This window comes from Centruroides vittatus, unplaced genomic scaffold, assembly GCF_030686945.1.
Source record: "Centruroides vittatus isolate TY-2023 unplaced genomic scaffold, ASM3068694v2 contig_628, whole genome shotgun sequence".
Classification (NCBI taxonomy): domain Eukaryota; kingdom Metazoa; phylum Arthropoda; class Arachnida; order Scorpiones; family Buthidae; genus Centruroides; species Centruroides vittatus.
Genome location: NW_027122385.1, coordinates 4,812,622 through 4,832,202, shown reverse-complemented (window position 1 = coordinate 4,832,202; position 19,581 = coordinate 4,812,622). Strand labels below are relative to the sequence as shown.

Below are 19,581 nucleotides of genomic sequence, written 5' to 3'. Positions count from 1 at the left end.
TCAATGCTCATTTTTCAACATTTGTTAGAGTTGATAGAATGATGATTAACCAGTTGTTTGCGCAGTATTCCCATTGGAGTAACTGGTTTTCGTTAAACTGTTGAGCAGTACTCCAGTTGGAGTAAGTGTCAATTTTTTTCGTAATTAACTAGTTGGTGGCGATTTAAGCAAAAAGATTTAAGCTTTTACCTACAAAGACTAAGTCTGTTTCAACGAATAAGATATTTGTTACCACCCATATTTTTAAATTTACTAACAAAACTCCTCCTTTCCATGTTGAGTCTATGGGAGACCCTTTTTTTGTTCATTTGACAATAAAATCCTAGTTAGCATGCCTGTTGGACTCTAATTGGTATATTATAGCTAAATGACTATCCTTTAACCAATAAGCATTGACTTGGGTTTGTGGGATGGGAACTTTCTTGGAAAAAGTTATACCAACTCGGAGCTACATTGTCAGCTACAAACATAAACAAACAATTATAAATCATTATTCTTATCTATTTTTAGCTTGAATTTAATAAATTTTTATGTATATTTATCCTATTTAACAAATAAGCATGTTTTTTAAACCATTCAGCCATAAATCTTTCAAAAAACAAAGTACTTCCGGTTATCATGGTACTTTCGTAATACATAAGAAATACATGTATAGTTGTTAATATAATAAAGTAATAATCGCTTATTATAGCCTACTATTAGTACAATAGTGTAAATAACATATAAATAGAATCAAATACACATCATCAATAATAAAAGTGTATTGACCTAGATTTAGAAAGGCCACGACCCCCCACGCTGATCAGCGTTATACTCTATAGGCCGTATTATTTCTCTTCGTCGATTTAGAAAGCTGCAGTTTTTTTTATTTGACAGAAAATAGACATATCTAAGTAATGTATATAACAAATTAATGGAATATTTATAAAAAAACAATTTTTTAAAAAATATTTTAAAATCTTAAATTTTATTAATTTTTTTAAACACATATTTTGAAGTTAACAATCGTAAAGTGTGATAGAAAACCAAAAACAGAGCATATCTACAACAATTTTTAAGCAAGATATTGCAAATTGAAAAACCACTTTAAAAACCACAAAATGTCTATGCAACAGCAGTGTTGTTTCAGATTATCGAGATGCACAGCTGACAGGTTAAAGCTCTTAATTAGCTTGCATTTTAGGTTTTTTTTTACTTGTTAAAAACCTAATTAAGAGGATATGGTAGGATGGATATGTTTAGGTTACTAGTTTATGATTAATTTGCCAGTATGGAGATGCAAGCACTGGCATAAAGTTTATAAAATATAAATTAGAATTTTTCTGCTTTGTTTATACTGTAATGTATAAATTATATTTTTGTGTTTTTGTGTAGTTTGGTTTGTTTTTTATCATGTATCACGATATTCTACTCAACATGTAAAAATCTGGAACGTGCATTTTTAAAATTTTTCTTGTTTCCAAATTGGAACATTGCAAACTATTGTGAAATAAGTGGATTTGTTCTTCTTAAGTTGTAAAATTCAAATATCTCCTGAAGAAGTCAATTAAAAAGACCAAAATTGTTAGAATAATAAACACTCACTGCATGATAAATGATTATATATTTTGGTGTTTCCCATTGAAACTGCAAAACTGTATAAAGTCAAATAGTTACCTGAAATATTCAGATTAGCATTTTAACTTAAAAATTTTAAAAATTTATTAACTAGACAGTGATATAGAGTCCAATGTTTTCAAATTATTATATTTCTTGTGATTAACCTAAAGTTATATAAAAAATGTTGAATGTGTTTCTTGGAAATAGTGTGTTAAGTGCTTTTGAGAATATATGTAATAATCATTGAATATGTACCTGAATTGATCTGACATTTGAAATTCAAATCATTATTTGTTCAACTCATAAGATAATGAATCACAAGCATATTGAGTGTGATGCTATCTGGAAACATTTCAAACCCTTCATCTGTATACTGAATAATTATCATTTGCCATTTATAATGATAAGAATGAAAAAAGTTTGGTGACCTCTGGTTTAAACTATACCCAGGAATGAGATGCGTGTAATATGTCAAATGAGTGAAATGGAAGCTTTTTTGGTCTTTTCTACATGGCATGAATTCTTAGACCTTTGCAACTGAACTTATATGATTTGTGGTCAAATGATGGAACTGGGGTAGAATTCTTTCATAACTGCATGAATATATGAAGGTTCAAGTTTCTGATTAGATCTGTAAGGTTTAATGATTTGATGATGCTGAAACTAGGATACAGTGACAAAACTTCAACAAGCTTGTTCCAATACATGATGTGTGGTCTAACATTGTGGAAAAGTTAAAGCTAACTTTGCTGTTAATGAATTCCTCACAATTGATGAGATGCTTGAATCATTCATAGGTAATTGCAGTTTTAGGCAATACATAAAAAATAAACCAGCAAAGTATGGTATTAAGATATTTGCCATGACTTGTGCAAAGACTTTTTATACTGAACCTGGAAGTGTATGTGGGGCAGCAGCCAGAGGGCTCTTTTAGATTAGAAAATTCAAGACTAGCTGTAGCATCTAGACTTGTTCAGCCAATAAGTGATATTGGAAGGAATGTGACCACTGATTAGTACGCTTCTATACTGTTAGCCAAATGCCTTCTAAAAGATCATAAGTTGATATTAGTTGGAACCTCATGGAAAAACAAGAGAGAGATTCTTCCTGAGTTTACAAACACAAAACTTCTTCAGTACACTCAAGTATATTTGCTTTTAGAGACAGAATGACTTTAGTAGCCTACAGCCCTCCAAAAGATAAAGTTGTTCCACTCTTTTCTACAATGCATAGCACTGATGAAATTGATCCAGAATCACGAAATGCTAAAAAGCCATTTATTCTTACATTTTATAACAAAAGGGGAAGTTGATGTAGTTGACGAGTAAGTGGCAAGATACTTGGTAGCAAGAACCAGTTGACTGCTTACCTTGTTTTTTACCCTTTTGAATGCTATTGGGTTAAACAGCTTTATTATTTACAAACATCAGAAAGAAGGGTTCAACATACTTAGGCAGAACTATCTTAAAGAATTAGCAAAAGAACTATGCTGTAATTATTTGATAGAACCCAATCATCAGCCAGGCCTTCCACAACAAATAAAAAGAAATATTAGACAAATGTTGGGACTGGAAGAAGAGGTAAGATAGCTTCGAGAAGAAGATGAAGGACCAAACGATGCAGCTATTGTACTTGGAGACAAAATTGAAGATGAAGTGTCACATTTGTCATTGCTTCATTTGCAAAGAACATACCACTGTAATGTGTGTCTAGTGTACAACTGAAAGTGTTTGAGTCTGATGATGACTAAATTAAATTTTGAATGTCATATATTAAGCTTACTATCACACAAATGTTGTGAAATAGTATTATGTCCTTTTTAAAAAACCCAGTTGAAACAATCCTGAATGACCCATGAATTTTTTTTTCCACAACACTTCACGGGTTAAGCATTGTGATCAAATGTGTTATTTGGAATTATTCATTAAAAAATTATTCATACTTCTAAGCGACAGCTTACATGTTACTTTTGCTTTCCAGATGCCAAACTGATAAGGCTACCAGCATCTGCATTAATTACTAAGTAAAACTGGTGGCAATAAATAATTTGAAGTGGCAAAAAAATTTAAAACTGGCAAAATGGTTGGAAATTTTTTAACATTTTTCAGATTTTTCTTAATTAATTTCAATATAGCTTAAAATAACCTACAGGATAAATTTCAACAATTTAGTTATTATTTAAAGCTATTGATAAAAATTTATAGTTCAAATCTTTATTTAATAATATACTTATTGACAAAAAGTTATGCACTCAGATAGGAATGTTTGATTACTGCAAAACTTGGCATAACTTACATTTATGTCTCAGACAGGTATGTAAATGATTATAGTTATGGTTCATTTGCATGTTACATAAAGCTACAAGAGTGTCAAAAAATCACTACCCCAAAAAAGCTTATCTTATCAAATGCTTATAGAAACTCACTGCGTTCAGAATTTTCAGTGTATCTATTGAGAGTCTTTGAATGCCAGTCATTTCTTTATAATACAGCCAAAGACATTATGCACTGCTGACAGTTTAGAAAGAAAGGTCACATCATGAGCTGGGAAAGCAGAATGCCATTTTGCTAAATTTTCTGCCATCTGGGCTATTCTGATTTGACTGAGGTGGTGTTAGCAACATTATATATGGGGTGGCATATGTACAAGCAGACTCTGAATGCTCCAGACAGACTACTACGAGAGATGTCTGATTGTGCAATAAGCATGGACTGCTGGACTGGCAGAGTATTATTTTTTCTTTGTTCTGTTTGAGAATGAATGACCACTGTGTTAGAGTGCAGAGGATCACTAGTGAGGGTTTAGATCTTATTTTTACTGTTGAATAGCACACTGTCCTTATTGCTGGTGTGCAAATTGGAGCACCTTCTTATACAAATAGTCACTTCTAGTAGTGTTGCAAGGGACATGGATACCACCATGGAACATTTGGGAAATCCTACACTCTCATGTTGCCTTTCATGTTAGGGCTGCAAACAACCATTTTCCAGAAAGAATGCTTGGCTTCACACATGTAAGGTTTATTGACAATGTCTGTCATATTCACACATGTCCTTGGCTTGCTCAGTCTCTAGATTAATTACTCATTGTGAATTTGTGAGGCCATTTGGGGTGTATAATTTGGCCATCTTTGAATGTGACAGTTATAACATTCGTGAGCAAATCTGTTGCAGGATAGCATACAGTGACTATGTCTTCAAGCCTAACCATATTGTCACATGGGTCTAGGCAAGAGACTTACTAGCTACTAAAGGTTCCTTTAAATTGTATTACTGTTCCATAGGAAAGTGTCCCTTCCCTATGATATTATAATCACTTATTACTATCATCATTACATTTGCACTAATAAAGTTTTGTTTGATTCTAACATCTCTTTCTTGGTGAATAACATTTTTGTCAGTGTATGTAACTATTAATTGAAAAGTATTATCATGATATTTGATTCTTTTAATGATTTTTTTCTCTTTAATTATATAGAGATTGATAGTGAATCTAGTTCAGATGAAGATACAGAAAGTGAAGAAGAGGATACTTCTCTAGAAGAATTGGAAAGAAAGAAAAAACATCCAGATAGGTTGCATGAAGAATTATGGTATAATGATCCAGGAGAAGTAAGAACAAATGTTTAATTGATTATTTAAATAGAAAGATATTTGACAAATTATTCACTTTTCTGAAGAGCTGTTTTTTAAATTTAGCAGAATTTAAAGATAGATCAATCATATAATTATTTGATTTATTTGTATATTCAAGCTTATAACTTTACTCTAAATATATATAGAAATCATCTGTATATACAGTTAGATAAAATGATATATACATCATCTCAGTTTTAAAATTTAGATTTAAAAGTTTAAACTATTCTAAACAGCTAATGCACATGGGTAACAAAATTAAAGTAACAGTGAACATCAATGACAGATTCAGCCAATCTCCTATTTCACTTGTCAGTGTCAAAAGAGACAAGTTGTTAAGGACTGCAAATTAAAACAGTAATGAACATTATGCATCAACCTTCAGAACGAAATTGTTATTCTCACCTGTTTTTCTTATACTGGCTTGAGAATGGCAAAAAGCACTAATTCTTTTTTGTATTTATACATCTATGTATAGTTAATTTATAGTTATAAGTTTTAAATATGCAAATAATAAAAGTCAAAAGTTCACTTTGATTTACTTGGTGCATTCATATGTTACAAATATATCAATTAGTAAAATGTCCATGACAAACTTACTATTGGAAAGTTTACTAGAGTAGCAGAAACACACTAAAACAAATTAAGATTGTCTTCCTAATTTTTTTTCCACACATCTTAGGGTTTATACAAAAACCGACTTTAAAAAAAACCAGTTTTCAAATCTCAACTTTTCTACAAAACCAGTTTTAACTGGTTTTTGAATTTTCCCTCCCCCAAAAAATGGAAATAAGGAATGTCTACAACTTATTTTAAAACTTTTAAATTTATTTAATATTTATAAAATTTCAAAAATATAACAAAATAAAATGACCAATGTCTACACAAAACTAAAAAGAAAAAAAAAGAAAATGCTAGATTATCACATTAAACTATAAAATTTACTCCATAGAAAACCATAAAGAAAAAGGAATAATAATGAATGCCTACAAATTATTATTTTATTTTGTATTTTTCCTAAGAAAATACGATTTCAGAAAGCAACGAGCATCTATAGATTTATTGCTAACAGTGTCCTTATTTTGTATAGAAAATTTCCAGAAATAGAAAAAAAACTGTTTCACTTGCTACTGAACTGGGTTTAATTGTGTTTAAAGCATTAAATAATAAATATAAATTTTTAGTTCTTCTGTTTGTACCCTCTAATACTAAAAACTTCTTTTTTAGTGTCTTAGGGCTAGACGAAGTCACTTCAGGTTCTTGGAGATACTATATTTATGTATTGATTTTTTCATAGCATTTTTTAAAGCTATGGCTTGATTTTCTTCTTTGTCACTTTTTCATCATTGCAGTCATCTTCTATAGAATAATTTGGATATAATCTTGATAATATTTTTCCAGATAACTTAATGATATCAGATTTTGCAGCTAGTTGGAAGAAATACGCTAGATGACTTTGTCCAAACGTTCTGTGGATTTTGTAAATAAAGAAGTGTTACTAATCCCATTTGCCTTCTCTCTTGAATTTGTATTTCTACAGCATGTAATAACTTGGAGAAACTAATTTCAAAATTTTTCAATTCACATAACAGAAATTCAAATATACCTCTACTTGTTAATAAATAGGACGACAAGAAGCAAACTTTGTTGTCCTAAGGCATCAGCTACTAAATGTATTGGTTCTTAAACTTTAAGGAACTCTACAATTTTACAATACTCTGCTTCATTCCACATGTAAGAAGCGCCAATGTCATTCAAAGCTAAAACAACACATTCTTTTAAGTGTACAAATCTTTCTATTGTTTTTCAGTCATTGAAAGATTTATCTGTATTGTAAGGAGAATTGGATGCTTTTTAGGCATAGGGGTTTTTTTTTTGTTTTTGTAGTTAGTTTTATGAAACTTAGTATTTAGCAATATTCTTGTTTTATGTCAGAGACGATTTTGTGTCAAAATGTTGATGTTTTTAATCATATAATTAATTAATTTATATGTTTAAGTCTAGGCTCAAAAACCGGTTTTTAGGGAAACACCAGTTTTCAAATTATATAAATTTCTTTAAAAAACAGGGTTTTAAAAACCGACAAACGCTAACACACTTCAAGAACACAACAAAGTCAAATGTCAGAGCTGACCTTTATTTTAACACTTTTCCATTTCACTATATAAAGCTTGTTAGAATTATTCTTTGGTGGTGGCATAATGTAAAAATATATTAATTGGTAAAAAATTTTTAAGAGTAAGCATAAATTTGCTTGAGAGAATGAATTACACAGGAACATACAATAAAGATAGATAAACATGCTTCATTAATTATGGAGGATATGCATTTTGGACTATATGTCCCTCATTGGTCCTTTTTATTTTACATCAATCTGGATGGCAGAAGTTACATGTATATTGTGGTTATAATAGTGGCAGCTGGATTTAATGTACAGTACTATAAATACTTGTACATTATAAAAGAGGAGCATGCAGGCCTCGGAGTCGCTCACTTTTCTCACTTGTACTCACTTTTCTGAAGTATCCTCACTTTTCTCACTTTTCAGGTCATTTTCTCACTTTTCTCACTTTTTTGGTCATTTTCACGTGCTTAATTAAGATGTGGGACAAACCAAAAATAATTTTAAAGCCAAACGAATTGCCGAATTATCGGACTATCGGAATAGAATTTTTTAGAAGAAAATACGCAGCCCTGAGCAGACTCAAAATTGCAACTGCCCGCTCAGTGTCGTTAGGTTATAGGAAACAAAAATTTATTGAACGTATTTAAAAAAATCTTTTATGCACTTAAAAAATCCCTCTCATTACAAATTCAGAAGCCAGTGTTGAGTAAAGTTATGTACTCATGCTATATTTTCATTATTCGCCAAAATCTACCTTATCCGAATTGCATTTCCTTCTACAGAGTTTAAAAATAAGTATTTTAAGCATCCCTGCGGTTTTGGCTGTTTTCTAAGAAAATCACTAAAGTCCTTTTGCAGGGGAAAACACATTACGCAGAGGGATTAATCTCTCAAGCTGACAACACTGCTGCCGCTTTTAAATTCAAAATATATAATTATTAAAATTAACACGAGATAGTAGTGTAACCTTCTACCACTAAAAAAGATTTCGTTCCTGACCATTTAGTTATCCTGGTTATAGCCCAATAATTTGGCAGATTATTTGGTTTTAATTAACAATCGGGTTATGGAGTTGTCGTTTACAAAAATATTTTTTTACTTGATTTATCTTTAAATAATTTCATAAACTTGAGTTTAATAAAATTACTTTAATGATTTCATAGCATATTGTTAACGTTAAATCACATCTACATCTTCCCATAAATGTATGTTTAAATTGACTACAAGTATAATTATTCCATATAGTAAGTGTTATTTTCATAAAATGTGTGATTACTTTGCTTGTGAAATATCCATTTTTTAATCTTCTCTTATGCAGATTATAATTGTGCATTAATTGAGAGATTAAAAAAGTAAACGAAAATGTAAACTCATATTTACATATAAAATTTACCAAATAAATTAAAATATTCGAAGTGTTGTAAAAAGTACAACACGTAATTGCTTGTGAGAAAGATTTTCACACGCTTCCCAAAGGTTAACAACTTTGCAACGGTTTTTTCATCTGCAGGAAAAAGTTCCTTTTTATTTATGAAATCATTAATAAAATATTATTTTACTTATATTATTTGGAGTACTGTATATTTATTTCAGATTTATTATTTTATTTTGAAATCAATATTTACATATCTCGAAGCATTAAAAAATAAACAGTTTCTGATAATGATAAATATCCGAGAATAGCCAAATTAGTGAAATCAGCATCGAAAATCCCGTTCCCATGAAAGAGAGGATCAATTTTATGCCGGGCACTTTCTCCTGATAGAGCATCAGTGTTGGAAAGAATGCTTAATTCGCTTTTGATTGTTAAAGAGGGACTGAACATGTATGTATGACCAAAGCCCATATCTTGTACCTATTACAAAGGACGACTGAAGTTAGCTTCCTCGGTGCATAGAAATTATCAAGAACGATTGGAAAATGAAAAGAAGTTAAAAGAATAAGAGAAACGGAAAAAAGAGCACAGAAATGTTTTGAAGAACAACAAAAGAAAGTTGTTCGTAACATGAAGATTATGGAACTGCAACTGAGTTTAAACCAGAAAAATGTAGAAGAAAATGAAATACATGCGACAGTCCAAGTTAGAAGCAGCAAACAAAAAAAAAAAAAACTGGAAAAGGCTATTAACAGCAAGAACATGAATGAAGTACAAGCAGCACGTGTGATGCTTATTAGTGTTAAGTGTTCAAAAGCAAGAGGAAGCGAAAAAGAAGGAAGCTGATAACATGCAGAATAATCTTAATAAAAGAACATCATCTTTCATGACTGATTATTTACAGAAGCCAAAGACTTTTCAAGTATTCATGGTTTACTTGAAATACAGAAGCCACTGGTTATCGGGAGACAGAAAAAAACGCGATATAACCGAGTAATAAAAATTCTGGGCTTTTACTGAACAGATTATACATGCTATGGAATCGCTATTCTTTCATCAGCAAGTGTTTCTGATATAAAATAAGCTTAGTTTTTCAATTCTGAATTTTATTCGTAGGTTATATCGAATTAATTGACGTTTACGTAAACATCGAAACCATGAACGCCCATTTAGCATTATTGTTTCTTTAACAATGACATTGAAAGACAAATACTGTCGATATAAAAACAAAACATCAATTGCGATTTTATTATACAGTACTATATAAATCGCTTATTAGAAATTCGTGTAGTTTATATTTTTCAATAAAAATTATAAATGCTGTAATTGAAAATTTAAAAAAATAAATATTGAATATATAATAGAACATCAAAACTTATAAAATTAGAGTAAAAATTCTCTAAAAAGCAAAATAAAGTTACTACTGTATAAAAATTTTAAAGTTTTCGTTCAGAATTAGAGAGATCTTTTCCTTACACATTATGTGGTGAATTCGAAATTTCACACCTTTATGTGAATTGACGCAATACCGTTAATTCACATAAAGGTATGAAATTTCGAATTCACAGAAACTTGTAAATGAGGAGACTGTACTTAAAACTAATAAATAAACAAGTTTTATATTAAAAGGAAACAAATGACAATCGATCTAACCACCTGTTCTGCATATTTAGCTCTTTCTCGTATTTCGTTGCAAATAGAAATTCAGTGGCAATTGGTAATTAAAATTAATTGACTCAAATGCTTTTAAAATTTGGGGGACCAAAAAAACGCGATATAACGAGTGGCTACTATATTACAGTATATACAGAAATTTTTAAAATGTGTTTAACCATAACAGAATAAAAAGAAAATAACAATTTTTACCGCTATTTTGCTGAGTTTTCCTTCTGTGTTTTCACTTTGTTTTGTCACTATTGCACTCACTTTTTATTCACTTTTTTCTGTATTTCAACTCACTTTTCTCACTTTTTCAAAGGGGAAATAGCGCTTCTGGGCCTGAGCATGATAAAATTCTATTAAAACAATAAAAAATAAAAAGTTGATATAAGGAAACTTGTGTATTCTGTAAATTATAAAAGAAGGAAGTATAATAAAATACTATTAAACTGTGTAAAATATAAAAAGTTGGTAAAAGGAACTTTATATATTCTAAAAATTAAAATTTATTAAAGTGTTAAAATGGTAAAAATTGTATTTTTCATTGTGCCATTTCAAAAAGAGTAATTTTAACAAGTTTTACATAGTGAAATGGAGAAATCTCAAAATAAAGGCCAGCTTTGCTGTTTGATTTTGTTATGTTCTTAATGTGTGCAAAGAGAATAAATTATGAAGACATTCTTTTAATTTGTTTTTGAATATTTCTTCTTTTCCAGAGAATTTTTTAATAGAGAAAATTATTTTTATTAATTTTGCAGAAATATGTGTATTTTTCCTCATTACTCATTTTTGATTTATTTATTTATTGTTTGTTGTTAACAAAATGTTTGTTATAAAACATTGGGAACAAATTCAATAGGAAATACTCATAAATTAATTTACAGTTATGAAGTTAAATGATTCATAACTAAATTAATTTGAGCATTATTTAAAATAAGGAATCAGTAATTATATCATTAAAAAATTGCTTTCACAATCTGAGTATATCAATAATAATAATTATATATATTATCCATACAACACAGTAACAAATAACTGAGTAAATATAAGTTGCAATAAAAAACAAAAGATACTTTTTTTTTAGTGCAAGTTTTTAATGAAACAAATGTTTTTCAATATATTTAACAAGTTCTATTCTAACATCAGATTACAAATCACTAATGGTAGAATAAAATTATAAATAAGTTTGGAAGACCAGAATAATATAAAAATTGGAACATAAATAACATTTTAATAATTTATTTATTTATTAATTTATTTTACAATTGAATGGAAATGTTTATAGACAGTGGATTTTCACTCCCTCTTAACAATTATACCCTCATTATAAAGCAAAATATAATCGAAACCAAAGTTAAAAATATGGCAATAAGAATTTTGTTATAAAAAATAATCAAAATATATGTTTACATGAATTTATATATATTTTATATTTAAAATGACGACATCCTATAAATACATACAACTAGGAATATATAAATGAAATGCATTTGGTAGAATTAAAAATTACATAAAGATAAAAATTAAAGCACAAATAATATTGATTAAAATTGATCAAATAAATAAGTTAATTATTAAATATTATATAAAATACATTTGCTTATACTTTTAAAGGAGGTATAATCATGATGCAATGTGTGTTCTGTAGGTCTTGAGTTATCAGCTACACGATAAAAGAATGATCTGTGGGAAATAGATAATGTGGAGTATATAGACAAGAATTATTATGGGTTCTCATATTGGGAATTCTAAGACAAAGTCAATAGCTATGTATTATACTGTTATAAAATTTGAAATATAATAAACGATCAAAATATTTTGTTTTATAAGGTCAGGTAATCCGAGTTGTGTTCGTGCAACTGTGGAATTATTGGTATAGGGAAGGTTGCTGAGTTAGAAGAAAGTATATTTTTTGAATGTCTTTATTAGCCTTACTTTGAGGGATGGAGCAATGGAGTCATTGACAGACAGGCAAACAATAGTCAAAAATGGATTAAAAATTTGTAAAAAAAAATGGATCTTAAGACAGATTTGGATGAAATAATCTTACAGAAATTCCACAGTATTTTGTCTGATTGATGGGGATTTGACTATCTACAAATATAAACATACAAATCCTAATTTTAGCCAAAAAAAATTAGCTGAAAAACTTTTTGGTTAAATTTAAAACTTTTACCAAAAAATTTTTCAACTAATTGTAATATACATTTATATGTAATTAATTTAGGTTTTTGAGAGAGAAATGCAACAAACTATGTTAAAAAAATAAAATTAGAATTCTGTCTAAATATAAGAATAAGTAAGTTCAAAAAATTATGAAAATTTATATTGTTATATGATTATAACAATATGATTATAACAACATTGATATAACTGTTTTTTTTTTTAGCCTGAAGAGGTATCAGCTAGGTTTTCAGGTCTGAAATGCATAATTGTAATAGAAATAAATAAGAATAAAGTTGTCTTCTGATTAAAATCTGTCCTGTTAAAATTGTGTAGATTAGGTTCTTATTAAATGAGTATACCTAAAAAGAATTTTTTAAAAGTTATAAAAAAAAATAAAAAGCATCAAGAACAAAATCAAATATGTTTATTAAATTGGTAGTTTTTATTTGTAATTTATTTTAATAAAATATATTCTTTTTATTTGAAATTATTATATTAATTTATATAAATAAAAATGTAACTTTGTTTGTTCTTAATAGCTAATCTCCGAAAGTTCTTCACCAATTGCTTTGAAATTTTCACACAATGTTCCATTTGAATATGGGCATGTTTTTAAATAATTTAGATGTCAAAATTCCCCCTTGGGGGAAGAGGGACAGGATTAAGGATTTTATGTCCAACAGATGGCGCTAATTTTGCAAGTACAACGCCCTAAGTTTGCTTTTCTGTGATGCATTATTTGGATGAACTAAAGCAGATCATCAACAGAATATACACTAAAAAGGGATTTTTTGATTTTCCCCTTGTGGGGAAGAGGGATAGGATTAAGGTTACTGTGAAGAACTAGGCTTCTATTATACTATTTTAGATGCGGTTTTTTGTGTTTTTGATTGTGTTTTAATAGGGTACATTAAGAGAATGTACACTAAGAAGGAATTTTTTAGGGAAGTGTTATATGTTTATAATACATACATTTTGAGCCACAGCAACGCGTGGCCGGGATCGCTAGTTTCAAATAAAAAACAGAAAACTTTAATAAATTGTAGTTGTAAGTATTGAACATCCAGAAAAATTTATTAAAATGAAGACAAATTATTTAAGATCACTTATTACTTTTATATTTTTTATTCTTGACATCAATATGAATTCATATAAGAGAAAATAAGTGCAATGAACTACTATGTTTGAATATATTTACTTATTCAGTTTATGTCATATTTTAGATGAATGATGGACCAGTTTGTAGATGTAGTGCCAAAGCTCGTCGCTCAGGAATTCGTCATGGTATATATCCAGGAGAAGAACATTTACCATCATGTGACCCAAACAGCAATAATGCTGATAGACTATATCATTATAGAATCACAATGTCTCCTCATACCAATTTTCTGGTAAGTACAAAATCCTGCAATAGATAAACTGTAATATTATAAAGACTTATTTAAAATATTTTTACATAGACAAAGTGTCCAACAATTATCAAACATGATGGACATGAATATATATTTGAAGGCTTTTCTATGTTTTCTCATTCGTCTTTGAAAAAATTGCCTACATGTAAAGTAATTCGATTTAATATAGAATATACTATATTATATATAGAAGAAAAATTTCCAGATAATTTTACAATTGAAGGACTAGAACTTTTTACTAAATATTTATTTTATGAAATTCTTGAATTGGTTGATTTGGATTGGAAAGCTCATGGAGATCCTAATGGTTGCCCACGTGTTCATTTCATGCCAAGATTTGCACGTTCATTAGAAGGTAAATAAAAATATTTTAAAACTTTTTATTTCAAAATTAATTAAAATCAAATACTGTAGTTGTTTATTTACACTGATTTAATTTTATAGATAATGGCAAAGAGTTACTTTCTATGAATGTTGTATTACAATACCTTTTAAATAGTAATTATGCTTTGGTAAAAGATGAAAAACTTCCAGCATTAATGGATCTTTGTCAGCATAAATGGCAAGACTATGCTGATGAAGTACGTGGCATGATAGTTACCTATCCAGGCATGAAACCATGTTCGTTAAGGGTTGATCAGCTTGATCGTGAACAGTGTGAACCAGAAAAAGGAATATATCCTGAAATTGTTCATTTTGGTATAAGACCACCTCAGTTAAGTTATGCTGGAAATCCAAGGTAATTTTAAAGTGGGCTTATTTAACAAAATCTAGGTTTTAATTTTAGATCATTAAAACATATACAGTTTAAAATAGTTTAACTATGTTTAATATGACAGTCTTGTCATAACACACTTCAATGGCCACTGTCTTAGTATGAAAAATTGAACTGGAGTCAATAAAAATACCTTTTATTTAGCAATATTCTATACTATAAATTATCAAAATGCATTTTGGTTTACTAACAATTTTAAGCCCTCTTCAGTTCTACAACAACAAATGTACAAATTATTTCAGTAAAATATAAGTAACACAAAAATAAATATACAAAACATACTCACTCACAAGATGTTTATAGCAATAGTCTTAGAGGAAAAACTCTCTGACGTTACAATTACCCATGAACACCCGATACACTTGTGATTGCTACTATAATTCTATAATAAAATTACAACTATACTTTAATGCATTATAAAATTCTAAAAATAAAATCATTTTAAACATACATACAAAACTCTTACAATATCTATACAATTCGTTAACATTATCATCCATTACCAACACATGACAAATTGAAACTGTTTACTGCAGATTATGTGTATTTGTTGCAAGTGTGTGATATATATATGACATCACTACAACAATTATCAAATTTACATCCTGTGTTTTGATTAACTAAATTTTTATTTTTTTGCAATCATATAATGTTCTTTAATTCTTTTTTTAATGATTCTTTCTTGTACAATATTTTAATACTTTAACAAATTTTAATAATAATATGTTTTATCAATGTAACATTTATTATTATGTTATGTTATGACAAGACTGGGTAACTAATGAATACTTTAAAATAGTTTAAACATATTTAAACTATTTTAAAGTTTTCATTAGTTACCCTTTAAACATAAGGTAGCTTGATAATAATTATTTTGCCTTATTCCTTATATTTTAAAACATATATATATTTGTACAAATGTATGTTAAACTCTTTTAGCTAATAAGATTTCATACAAGAAAGAATACCAATAATAATCAGTCTTTATACTTAAATCAAATCTATGTAATTACTATAATATAATATAATTTGATTAAGAAAATATATTAAATATTTAATATATGTCCAATTCATCTATTCATTTTACATTACAAATGTTTATATTAATTGTTTTATAATTAAAATATATGAAAAAAAATTGGTTAAAAATGATTTAGAAGTTTTGTTTTTATAATTTTTATGAATATTACCTATTGTTTATTATCTGTTACAGTTACCAAAAAGCTTGGAGAGATTATGTAAAGTTTCGTCATTTATTAGCTAATAAACCAAAAGTGTTCTATGCTGATAGACATAAATTGCTTCAGAAGGAAATTAAATTACAAGAAATGAGAATGAAAAGGTATTTTGTTTTTAATTTAAAAATTTTTGCTATTTATCAATAATATGAATAGACTTATATTTTTGTTTTCAAATATATTTACTTAATTTAGGATGATTTAATTTTAATTAATATCAAAATTTAAATAATTCATTGTTATTTATGCTGTTACTATTATTAAATAGAGATAATTATTAAATTTTATTAAAACATGATTAAGTTTAAATTCTGGCTGATATGATTTGAATATTTTTAAAACTAATTTTTTAAAGATTTTGACTTATTACTTTTTGTACAAAGTAATAAGTTAAAATCTGTGTAAACTGGTGTCAGACAGGTCCAAAATATCATTCCTGCTTGAACAGGTTTCTGGCATCTACAGTGATTTTGTCTAATGATGGAAAACAAAACTTTATAAAACTGTTAATAAGTTATTAATTTTAGATATCCCATAGTGTGTATATTAGATGATATATTATATCATCAGCCCCACATCTAATATACACACTATGTTAATAGTAAATTCCTAATTGGAGCATTAACCTCCTATCTTACATTCTGTAAACCTGATCTTATTTTATGATTCCTTTACTTCATGATCTTTCTTTGCACAATGTTAATTACTATTAATTTTCTTTCCAGAAATTTATATTCAAATACATTCTAGTTTTAAATTTTTATTGTCAAATGACCTTTATAAAATAGTTAAGAAGACTTTGGTTAAATTTAATGTTTTTGAATTCTTTACTATAACATTATCCCAGATGGAAAACATTGTGTGTATCAATGTGTGGTGAAGATGATGGTGATAGTGGTAATAATGAAAAACTGAAAAAGATAAGTGCTTGCAGTTTAGATAGGAATGCCTGATGATTCACTTGATTCAATAAGTAGTGATGAAATGCCATTCTGGGTTAATATAATGAAAGTATATTTTAAATTATTATTTAGAGGCAGGAATTGGAATCTAAAATTTTATGAGTTGGAATTTGGGGGACTTAGTCTATCTAAACCATAGCCCTAGTTTATGGAATCAATTAATTTTATATACAACAAAAAATTAATAAGTTAATGATAGAAATTATTACTTTAGCTTGAAATATATCATGCAATATAATATAGATTTCTATGTAAATAGTGCAATTCTCTAGCTAACAATATTTACATGAAAATTATTAAAAATTGATAAGCAATATTTATAAGTTGTTTATTAATTATCAATTGAAGTTTGTACTGATGAATTTTTCATGTTTCTCTTTAAAAATCTTATTTCAAAATTGAGTTTTGTTATTGTGTTACTGTATTATCATTACTATTGATAACTGTTCTTATGTTAGTGTTAAATTGTATGATAGATTTTTTTTGTGATATAGTTTAAATGTAAAAAGTTCAAAAAAGGGAAAAATTAAAAACATGTTTTAAATGTGACAAAACAGCTCTATTAAATGAAAATATACATATTTAGACATTTTTTTTTGTAGAGTAACCATAGATAAGGAGGATAAAAGCTCTAGACTTGCTGGAACTAAAGCTTTTATTTTGTTGATTAGTTTTTGCTAGCTTTTGCAGTGGTTCCAACGAAAGATATGTTTGTGTGTGTGCATATTTTCATTGTTATGAAACTATTTTGAAAGTTTAAAATATATTTTTAAACATTGAATTTTTTGAATTCTTTAAATAAGATGTGATGAGCAAATTTTACATTTCACTGAATTATTTAAATTTACATTTAATTTCTGAAAAATTCAAATTTTTTAGTAATTTATTGAAAACTATAAAAATATTTCATTAGAAATATTTAGATTATATCATTATTTAGAAATTAGGTTTAATTTAAAGATAAAATATAATAATTAAAATAATCTACATCTTTAAATTTTATATTTTAGCAATTTAAAACGGGATGTTACTGTTGTTGTCAGTAGCAAAGGTTTTTATAGGACAGGCATTATGTGTGACATAATTCAAGTAAGTGTGAATTTATAAATGATAATGTTTCAAAGAAAAATGATCATGTAGATCTTCTTTCATAATCATCAATTAATCGGTTTATCTTATGATAAAATTTTTGTTTGAAATTATATAACATATGTTGATATTAAAAAAGAGAGTGAAAATTTTTGCAAGGAAAAAATATGTAAAAGTAAATTTCTTTCTCTATAAAAACTAATAAAAAGATTTTCTTAAAAATAGAGTGTATTTCTTTTCTGTTTTTTGGAATTATTGATCTTGAATTATTTTCTCAGTCATTTTTTTACAATTATAATTGCTTTGCAACCTTTTTTTTTTTTTTTACATATTATTAAAGCAATCTTAATTACTCAATCATTAAAAGTTTCTTCATGTATGTTGTAATGCTAAATTATCTTGACCATTAATTAATTTTACAGCTAGTCAGTAATAAGATATACTTTAATAATAATTAATATATTTTATAATAGTAAATTAAGGAATCATACTGAATTGCCTATTGATTGTCATTTTCAGACTATAATTTACTTTATTTTTGATAAAGTACAGTACTATTAGTAAATATTTCAGATTTTATTTGATATATATTATAATTTTAAGAATAAATATATTTTATTAAAATATTAATTTAATGTTTCTTTTAATAGTTTACTTTTATTATATCAAATTGTTTTGGTAAATTTTAATACATTGATATAACAGTTTAAAAGTTCTATATTTAATTACTTTATAACTTTCTGTTCATAAATAAAGTAAAAAGTCTTCATCATAACTTTATTAGACAATTAGACCCTTTATCTGGAATATAGAGTAAGTAATTATACATACAATAGCTAAGCATTAACATCAAAGAAATTGTTAAGAAGTGGACAAATTCTCTTTCCTCTTTAAAACTAAGAATATTATAAAAACTTTCTACATTAAGGTTATATCTACAACACTCAACTAACATTTAGTAAATTATAACAAGATGTTACAGCACTGGGCTTTATCTTTTTTTTTTTTTTTTTTTTTCCTTCCTTTGACAGAGAATAGAGCAAATCACTGATTTCTTATAAACAAAAGTTAATAATATATATTATCAGATCACTGTTCAACATTTGGATATTACGTTAAATGAACTATTTATTGATTTTTTGAAAGTTCTTGGTAGCATTTGTCATTATTGTTATTATCTAGATAAGAATTTTCAGTTTTACATATTTTTCTTGTTCTTCTGTAAAATTGGAACAATCCAAAATCAAATGAAATATTGAGGAAGATGGGTCACTGCAAAAAAGGGCAAGAATTATTGTGACAAAATATAATTTTGATTCTTATATGTCAGGTGTAGCTTATTGAGTCTGTATTGTATTATGTCTGTAGCATGTTGTAGGACAAAAGAAATATCCTCATAACTTTAAATTGTATCTGGAAAAGTAGGCAGATACTGTTTTTAGTTTAGTTAAGTTGTGGCAATGCAACACTTGGGCGATCTGCCTAGGGGGAATGCCTTCTGATAGGTCTTTTTAAGGGTAACTCACCCCTATTCATGCATTACAGA

General features: G+C 27.5%; 1 protein-coding gene across 2 annotated transcripts in view; it reads left to right on the top strand.

Annotated features, from left to right (window-relative positions):
- Nucleotides 1-19,581, top strand: part of drosha (ribonuclease 3 drosha) — a 56,740-nt gene that overhangs the window by 14,065 nt on the left and 23,094 nt on the right. For both annotated transcript variants that reach the window (XM_067275584.1, XM_067275585.1), the window contains 6 exons: nucleotides 5,077-5,210; nucleotides 13,783-13,950; nucleotides 14,020-14,326; nucleotides 14,416-14,710; nucleotides 15,960-16,088; nucleotides 17,957-18,035. In XM_067275584.1, coding sequence (XP_067131685.1) covers nucleotides 5,077-5,210; nucleotides 13,783-13,950; nucleotides 14,020-14,326; nucleotides 14,416-14,710; nucleotides 15,960-16,088; nucleotides 17,957-18,035 — 1,112 coding nt within the window. The remainder of the gene's footprint in view (nucleotides 1-5,076; nucleotides 5,211-13,782; nucleotides 13,951-14,019; nucleotides 14,327-14,415; nucleotides 14,711-15,959; nucleotides 16,089-17,956; nucleotides 18,036-19,581) is intronic.